The sequence below is a fragment of the Chinchilla lanigera genome, unplaced genomic scaffold (assembly GCF_000276665.1).
Source record: "Chinchilla lanigera isolate Chin_1 unplaced genomic scaffold, ChiLan1.0 scaffold00070, whole genome shotgun sequence".
Classification (NCBI taxonomy): Eukaryota; Metazoa; Chordata; class Mammalia; order Rodentia; family Chinchillidae; genus Chinchilla; species Chinchilla lanigera.
Window position 1 is genome coordinate 8,696,215 of NW_004955471.1, and position 9,727 is coordinate 8,705,941.

Genomic DNA, 9,727 nt, shown 5'->3' on the forward strand with positions numbered 1-9,727 from the left:
CAAGAAGCAAGAAGATGTGAAGAGTGAAGGGCCAAGACAAAATCAAGAAGCAAGAAGATGTGAAGAGTGAAGGGCCAAGACAAAATCTAGATGCAAAATGTAAATTAAATCGAAAACTGAGAAAGCTGAAAGGCTAGGAGGCTGTGATCAGAAACTCGCATGTGAGTTGAGATCTCAGGGATAGAGCAGTTCCCAATGAATCCAAGTTATCTAATCACCCTTCTTCTTAGGCAATGGGATTCTTAGCATACAAGCAAAACTTTAAGATGTAAAAACTGGACCAGTTGAGGGAACCGGAGACCAGATTGCCTGAGGACAAGAGTTGTTATGAAGACAAAAATGGCTTTAAGACCGCCAGCATCCTCAGCGCACAGGGGTGTTGCCTAAGTCTACAGGAGATAGGAAGAAGGGAGAGACAGCCAGAGCCAGACAATGTGTGCCTTCCTGCCTGGAGTATGGAAGGGCATGGTGACCCCTCAGAAGCAGTGTTCAGAAAACTCGGTAAGATGCCAGCCATGTCCCTGGGTTGTGGTCCACGGGGATTAGAGGAACAAGCCAACAGCATCAGTCTTACAGAGACTGTGCCCCAACACCATACAAGGGACAAGACCCTTCCCCCAGCCATCACTCCCTCCTTCCCATCACATTCACAGCCACAGTTGTGACAATCACCTCCACACCATCAAGGCCAAGTTCACATCTCTCTCCTGCATTGTGCTGTACTTCTGAATTGCTAAACAGTGCTCCAGGTATCTTCTCCTCAGCCACTGGCCACTAATTCATATCCATACACCGAAAACTAAACAGAATGAGTATCTTTCCTCGGAAACGATGCCCTCCGGTTCTTCCTCTTCCTCCTAGCCCAGACTGACATTGCAGCACCATCTTTGGCTCCTTCTTCATTTCCCCATCATACCTCATTCTCCACACCAGTTTCTCTCTGAAAAGGCTCCTGGTCCAGCCTACCCAGGGGACTTTACCATTACCCGCTCCTTCATAGCTGAACTGGTGTTACCACAGCACTCAGGGATTACCTGCTTGTTTATCTTGCTTTTACTCTTTAACTCCACACAAAACTTCCTAAAACCTTACCTTACTCATGTTAATCTCTGCTCAGAATCCTGAACCTTCCAGTAACTTCTATAATAAGAGGAGCCAACTCATTAGTCAAACACAGCAAGTCCTTTGTGGGCTATCTTCTCCCATGTCCTCCAAACCAAGGCCCATGTCTTCACCACAGGAACCAGACAAACCAAGATGATCCCAGCCCACTGTTCCCTGCGGTCTAAATAGTAGTTGGCTTAATTTGTATTTGTGATAGTGTTCACCTGACCTAATTCTACCACCAAGCACATATTCTGTGTATGTGGAGGTCTTAATTCATAAGATTCAAGTAACCTAGCATTTGTAGAAATGTTCTAGCAAGACTGCCCTAGTGAGCTAGGAAAGTGTAGGAAGCTGCTCCTCCTATTGCTCAATTTTAATCTATACTTTACAAGGGGAGGGGGCCATTAGTGGAAGTTTGGCACATGGTTATTAAAAAATTAATTTTTGTCAGATTTCAATCTTCAAAAAAAGAAATCTTACTGATCACAATTTTCCAAAATCCAACCCAAGTGATTCTCTTATAGAGATGAACATATCTAAAAATGCACTGCATGTTCACACACACACACACACACACACAGACCTGCAGCTTCTCTGAAATACATGACAGACTGTAAATAAAAACTTCCATATCCTAACAGAAAGTCCCTAATCTATTGGAGAAAGTGAACCTTCCCATTCTGAGGCCCCCGGCCCAAACCTATCCTTCTCCACCATGGAATACTGATTACCTTCCATATTCATGTCCATGTATTGTCCAAATTAACTACATTTTAGGGATGAGGAGCTGTGGCCAGAACAGTTAACATAGACAGCCACGGAGAGGTAGAGCTGGAATCAGGGTTTTCTTACCCTAAATAAAGTGCTCACTCACTTCCTGCCATGTCAGTAACAGACGCCCAAGAGTTAGAGCCGATAAATGGAATCGAAGACAGTAACCCCAACAGACCAGAGTCAGGCCCTGCACACCTGATAAGGCCTGAGAACAGCACCAGATTTGACAATGGTGGGTAGCAACCTGCTAAGCCCTTCTCTACAACCCGTATCACACCACTCAGTCCCTCTGAGAGCCGCACAGTGGCTCAGCTGCTGCTTTTCTTTTGTCCAAGAATCACAACTGAGAGGTCACCTGAGCTCTCCTGAAGACAGGTGGGCAAGGTTGTAAGAAAATCCTACATACAGTCAGCAGCAGTAGACTTCTGCTTTCAATGCCTCAAACAGGCACATCCAACTAAAACACCTAACACACAATTTGAACTAGTTTCTGTTCTACTTTCCACCTTCCAGTGCAAGAGACTAGTTCATCGAAATATCACTTTTTAAAGGAGGAAAGGTTTATTTTGGCTCAAAGTTTATAGGGGTTTCAGTCTATAGTCAGTTGGCTTGAAGGCAGGTGGAGGAGAAACAGTCCATGGCAGGGCAGGCAGGAGGCAGGAAAGAGAAATATCGTTTTTAATTAGTCCTAGGTTTTGCTGCATCAGACAAAATAGATTTTTTTTGGTTTTCTGGAATATTTCCACATTCACAGAATTCTAATTTACTATAATCCCATAGTATATAACATGCCCTGAGCATTTACTGTGAGCCAAGTGTTGCTGTAAACATACGTATACTAATTCACTATCCATAAAACAGTTCTACCAAGTGCACACTATTGCTGTCCTTACTTTATAGATGAGGAAAATGAGATGCAGTACCCAGGATCGCATGACTAGCAAGTGCTGGAGCTGAGAATCAGACCCAGGCAACCTAACCCCATAGTCTATATTTTTGTCACTTCCTAGTGTTTACCTGTAATCTGCAAAGCTATGAACACCGCCATGTAATGTCATTAATCTTTAATTCTAGAACCAAGAACTAGACAAAGTCATATTTTGACAATGCCAGCAATATTCCCCATGGATTCTCAGTTATACCCCTCCTACTATTACCTATTCAAATATTACCTCATCCTGTTCCCCAAGCAGGAAAAAGAGGTGGGCCAGCTGATTAGTCTGGGCAGTAGTTGGGTGGGAGTAAAGGAGAGAATATCAAACTGATGTCTGAGTTTATCTAGAGTGTCCAAAACAGGTCCTTAAACAAAGCTGGGTCACCTACAGCGCACCCTGGGAATTAAGTTTTCACAAGCCAGATAACCAGGCAAGGTAACAATTAGCAGGTGACGTAGGCATGTCCCGGAGACAGGAGCAAAGGACCATGTGGAAATGATACCTGCTTCCAGCACACAAGTCCAGAGAGGTTGGGGCACATAAAGGAGCTAAAACAAGAAGAATACACACAGGTACTACATTTACATCAATGGCAAAGTTAGTGCACACTGTGTAAATATGCCCAGGTGAGCAGTGACTGTATTAGGGGTAACATGAGGGAGACAAAAGATATGGGAGAGGCAGTGCAATTCAGAAAACTCCAAGGAATCAGTGATAAAACATACTGAGGAAATAAACCTTACAAAAAATTAATATACATGTAAAAATTAAAACCTTTACTAGTTGCAGTCCTTACTGTGTGACCTTCTTGTTTTCCTTGTTCTTGTGCACCTCTCTAACACAAGTCAACAAAGTCACTGGTACTCCAGTTTATAAGATTAAGGACACCAGAAGCGACAGGGGACCCAAAGGCTAGTAAATCACAGCCACGGCCCTCACAGCCCATCACTGTCACTAACAAAGGGAACAACTGTCACACCCCAGAGGACTTGGAGCCTGCACAGAGCAGTGAGAGCCCAGCGAGAGCAGGTGGCCTTGGGCCGAGCCTGCAAGCGCCTACCTTGAAGAGTTGGCAATGGTAGGAAAAATGTGAGGAGGACAGCGCCAGGACAATGACAATGAGCAATAAAGAAGGGACAGGTGTGCAGAAGCCTGGGGGCCTTGCAAGCGCTGTGCTCGAGGAGGGCTTCTCGGCCCCATGCTTCCCCTCAAAGCCTCCAAGCTTCACTACCTTGCTGATTCCTGTCACTATCCCTACTCAGCCCTGGACGTTTTGACTAACACTGGCTGTAACCCTTCCCTTGAATGACACCACCACTGTTATCCCCACAGTGTCACTAAGACACATATTCAGAAAGACTTTCCCAAAAGCAGGACAAGCTGCAGACCCCTGTAATCTCAGCTGCTTGGAGGGCTGCGGTAGGTGGACCACAAGTTCAAGCTCAGCCTGAGCAACTTATCCAGACCCTGCCTCATAAAACAGGGGAAGGGGTGGCTGGTGGGATGGCACAGTGTAAAGGGCTAGGTTCAATCCCTTGCCCAGAAAAAATAAAAAATAGAGCATCTTTAGTAAAGGCTAAGAGAGTCCTAAAAACAGGGAACAATCTCAGAAGACAACCTGAATCAGACAGATGACAGTTTGTCTTGCCAGCTGAGGGAGCACACTGGGAATCAGCCCTTCTTGCTTCTTCCTGTCTATCCACAAGTGAAATGCCAACTCTAATGCACCCCAGGCTCCCGTCTCACATAGGTAGTGCTCCTCACACTCAGGCCATGGAGGGCAAACACTCCTGGCCAGGTCTCTGTTCCACAGCCTGGTTTGGAATCTCAACACCAGCTTTCCCCCCAGTGGATGGGAACAGGGCAGTGTCTTGCTCTTTACTCCAGAACGTTTTCAACAATGCAAAACCAACTGCCCCAGCATGGTAAATACAAATACATACACACAGACGTACGCCAAATGGATAAACACAGCGTGTGGAAAGATACATTATCAAAAACAGGAATTTCGGAAAGGAGTTGCCGGATCAGGGATAGGAAGGGCAAGAGGGAGGGAGGAAGGAAGGATAGAAGGAAAACAATGGGAGAAGGCAGGGAAAGAGAACAGGAGAAGGGAAATAAGCTCAAACTGGGAAATATTCAACTTGAGGTGCCAAAACAGATCCAGGTAGATGCACATCAGACAGATAGATATTAATCTGAGGCTTATAAGGGAGTTTGACCCTGGAGATGTAAAACAAAAGGAAGAAGGAAAGGGAGGGAAAGAGAGGGAAAAAAGCAAAGAAATTCTGGAACTGTGTAAGAGAGTAGAGAAAGAAGAACACTGAGGGGAAGACAGACGCTTCGGAAGTGCCTCTGCCTCGCTGAACGTCAGGTGGCACAAAAGGAAAAAGAGGAATTGGCAAGGCAGAGGCAGAAAGAGAAGGCAAGGAGACCAAGGCAGTGCAGGCGATGCATCTGGGGAAAAGGACGGGTGGCCAATGGTCCAAAATGCTTCAGGCAGAAGATGGAATTTGTGACTAAGAGCAGCAGAATTTGGGACCAAGGTCAGAACGGACAAAAGGAGTGATCAGCAAGTGGAGGTTGGGCACAAGTCATGCACCCAGAGAGGTTGACAGTGGGGACACAGAGGACACAAGACACAGACTCCCTAAGCACAGGTCCCCGCTTATCCCATGGCTGCTCCCCCCCCCGAGAACCCAGGAACAGTTCCTGGCATGCAACCAGTACTTAGAAAGTCTCTGTTCATTGCTGTTGATTTAGTGAATGCTATTCTTTGATTAAAGTAAGGAATTAACAAGTTTCTCTAGAATATGACGGACTATAAGGAACAGACTTATTTTCAAACGTATGTAATTCACATGTATGTGTTCCCCGAAGGTGACACGGTTTTAAGACCTCGTTGTAAGTAACAGCTGTAGACAGAGCTCATATCGCTGGAGGCTGGTGGTCTTGTTTAGATGTTGAAGTCAGCCTTTTGGGAGTAATTTGAGGAAAAGGAGATCTCTCAGGTCAGACACAAAATAAGGAGAAAACCTGTAAGTGTCTGCAGGGTGGACATCCCTCTGCTCTGACCATGAGCCAGCAAGAGAGAGAAAGGAGCTCCTGAGGGGTGGGCTTTCCACACTGGGGCACGTAGAAAGCAAGACATTAAGAATGCTAGGATGGCTCCCGTCAGGTTGTGTTAGTCAGCTTTCCTTTACTGTAACAAACGCTGAGACAGGAAACTGTCAGTGAGAGGAGGATGATGTGGGCTCGGGTGCAGAGGTTTCAGTCCATGTTGCTTTGGGTCTGGGCCAACATCTCATGGTTAGAGTGTAAGGGCAAAGTCATTAAGGGGGAGAAGAGACCTGGATCCAGCCATCCCCTTCCAGGGTACACCCCCAATGACCCAGTGTGCCAAAGCTATTATGAGCCCCACACTTAAAGGTTCCACCCCCTCCTGGGAGTGGTCAGCTGGAGACCAAGCATCAACATGTGGGACATTCTTATCCAAACCACAGGAAAAGTTACAGAAACCCTTAGTGGCCACTTCCTCCAGGCTGCAAGTGGTTCTTGTACTTTGAGTTAACTTCCTATGTCCCTGCACATTTAAAAGTCTCTGGAAAGTTCCAGCCTGGTCATGAGAACATAGACAAGTTCAACTAGTGCCTGAAGAGAGGAAGATGGCAAGTGCTACGGCAGCAGCAGGAGCAGCAGCAGGAGTGAAAGAACACAAAGGACTGACGAAGCACTGATGCTTTGCCACCATCTCGACAGGTCAAGGATTTCTAAAAGCTGGATGGCAGGGTATTGTTCTTTTCCAGGAACACTAGATATAATTTTTTCCTGTTGTTTTTCATTTTGTTTTTGTTTAATTTTGACAGAAGATATCAGAGTAGAGATGAGGGCTAAAGAGAAAATTGATAGTGTGTGGGGGAAAAGGAACAGTTATGAAGAATCTATACAATATAATTATGCAGAACCTTCGAAGAAAGAAGAGGCTACTCAACCCAAAGGCTATGTAAGGAAGTTAGCTTTTGCAAAGCAATATAAAGAATGAGGGAGAGGGCGACATGGAAAACACTCCTTTGAAGCTCAGAATCAGATAGGGGGCCATGGCCACGGAAAGCTTACATGGCTGCTCTGGAGAGGTCAGCAGGGCCCAGAGAATGAGTGGGTTTCTCCAGGCTTCAGAGGCTAGATCCCTGGAGTGTCCCCAAATTCTAATCAGTACAGTTTAGCGCCACCTGTAACAGGACTTGGCCACCTGGAAAGGCTGTCAGTTTCTGGAAGTGCAAGTATACTGAGTTTATCTCAGTACAACAGGTCTACCATATACCAAGTCACAATAATAGGATAAACTCACACCTCATGGCAGAACTCACAAAGTCTGAAACAACTCTAAAGACAGGTAACAATAAAAAACAGTCATAATTAATCCATTCTATTATTCTCCAGATGGATTTAGGTTATATACACTCCTATCAAAGGGGAATAAATCTAGATGGACTAAATCTTTGAAATCACCCCATCTAACCTCTCATCTATTATGACTTCTTTGTCAAAAATCTATGGCAGAAACCATCCTTGGTCACTGGGTGCCCAAAGGCTCCTTTCCACATCTCGGCCTCCTTTGTAGGACACCTGAGGCCAGCAAAGCTGGGCTCTGGCTAATGTGACGTTGGTGGAAGTAATATAAGTCACTCCCAGATCTAGTTTCATCTTAAATGGAGGACGACCAGCCCACTTACATCACCAGACACACCGCTTGAGAGATAAACATGCTTGCATAGTGCTAGTCACCAATTTTTGTGGCATGTCTGTCCAGCAGCAAGCATTGATTAATTTTCAAGCCACCTTTTACTAATCTAGCAACTTAGAGTTGTCAAACACACTAGACAAAAGAATGCGGATTACTGTTACCCATATACCCAAAGGACAAAACAGTTGGCAGCAATCAGGAAATCCATTTTCATATTATAGTAACACTTCATTCATCTAAAAGTTATTACTTGAGACATAATTTACAAACCTAAGCCCTGAGCCCACAACCGAGAACCAGAAAGTCTGCAGTAGAGGTTTGAAAACAGTCCAGGCTGAGAGTTAAAAGAAGCTTTAGAGCTTCATTCACCCATTCACAGGTAGCTTTTACTGATTTAATCAAATTGTCTTGGATCTGGTCATCTGACACCAGGTACGAAATAGAAAACCGGAAACAATAAGGAGAGACGGCTAGCAGGGACCAAAACACAGCAGTACAGCTGGTAAGAGGGATCTGGACAACCCTAAAAGGTGACACACCCAAATCAAAGGGCAAGGGAGAGAGCCCCGCTTTAGAAAGGATGGGTGTGCCCCGTTGCTGCCCAGAGTCCCCAGTGCATCCCTGGCAGGTCTCAGTGCACTGATGCTGAGCATAGTGATCTGAGCTCTTCAACCAACCTTTCCAAGCTTCTAAAGAAAGCAGGAAAGGTAAGAAGACGGTTACTCAAAACAGTTCCGCTGCTGAAAGACATGCACTTGGTGCTTTGAAAACGCCACTGATGAAGACAGCCTTATGCCCTGGGATACCATGGGAAGGTGCTGCAAAGTGTAAAAAAAAAAATCGCCTATTGCACGCAAAGTTTACACTGGGTGGTTCACGCCAAGTAAATCCCGGTACACACATCCAACATGAAAGAAACTGGACTTCCATGACAAAAATCAAGATCCAAATGTCACATGGGTGGGAAGGGACCTTAGAGATCATGCATCACCCAAGGCTCTGGTTGAAAAGTTAGGGGATCAGCACACTCATCCCACCGTAGGGCGTGATTCACAGCCCATGCCCCCTGCTTTCTCAGCTGGGGCACAAGCAACCAGATTCCAGTTCTCCCAGGCAGACTCAACCCTCTCCAGCCCTTCCCGGGCCTTGCTGCTGCCGTACAGCTGTGCAAGCACTCACCTGGAGAAAGCAGCGTCCCACCGGGGTGTGCTCTGCCAAGGTGACATTGTACACCTGCCTCCGGAAGATGGGCTCGTTGTCATTCACGTCATCCACCGTGACGCTCACCAGGCAGGTGGCAGAGAGCGGGGGCTCTCCGAGGTCCTGGGCCACTACTTTGAGCTCCATGGCCTTCTGGACCTCTCTATCCAGAGTCCGAATGGTGCTGATCACCCCGCTTTCGGGGTTGATGGCGAAAGACGGCCCACACTCTGCGCTGGGCTGCAAAGCCTCGGGGGTGCAGAGAGCGGAGAGCTGGACGAGCGTGTAGTGCACCCGGGCGTGATCAGTGCCAGCCTCGTCGGCGTCGGAGGCGCTGACCCACAGGACTGTGGTGCCCGGGGCCGCAGCCTCAGACACCGAAGCCTGGTAGCGCTCCTGGCTGAAGACGGGCGGCTGGTCGTTGAGGTCGGACACCTGAAGCAGAAGCGTCTCCTGGGTGCTCAGGGGCGGGAACCCCGCATCCACGGCCTCTAGTCGCAGCTCAAACAGATCTCGGCTTTCTCGGTCCAGGGGCCCCTCGATGCAAAGGAAAAACACCCCTGGGGGGCCGCCGGGCCTCAGCGCGAAGGCTCCCTCCCCGCCCTCCAAGGCTAGCGAGACGCCGCCACCAAGGCCCACACCAAGCGCCCCGGCGGCCTCCTCTTCCTCCTCCGAGTCACAGTCTGCGTCCGACACGGAGACACGAGCCACATAGTCACCAGGTCGGGCGCCCTCGGAGACTCGGGCCGCGCCCCCCTCCGTGAGGAACAGCAGGTGGATGGCGGGCCGGTTGTCATTCACGTCCAGCACGGCGACAGACACGCGCACCGTGGCGACCTCGGGCTCGGCGCCCCCGTCGCGGGCCTCGACCACCAGCTGGTGCCAGGCCTGCGCCTCGCGGTCCAGGGGTCTCCGCACGCGCACCACGCCGCTCAGCTCCTCCACCTCGAAGTGGGCCTCGCCGGCC

General features: G+C 47.9%; 1 protein-coding gene across 1 annotated transcript in view; it reads right to left on the reverse strand.

The window, feature by feature from the left end:
• Dchs2 (dachsous cadherin-related 2) overlaps positions 1-9,727 on the reverse strand; it is a 221,502-nt gene that overhangs the window by 210,683 nt on the left and 1,092 nt on the right. The window contains exon 2 of the mRNA XM_005400929.2: positions 8,740-9,717. Coding sequence (XP_005400986.2) covers positions 8,740-9,717 — 978 coding nt within the window. The remainder of the gene's footprint in view (positions 1-8,739; positions 9,718-9,727) is intronic.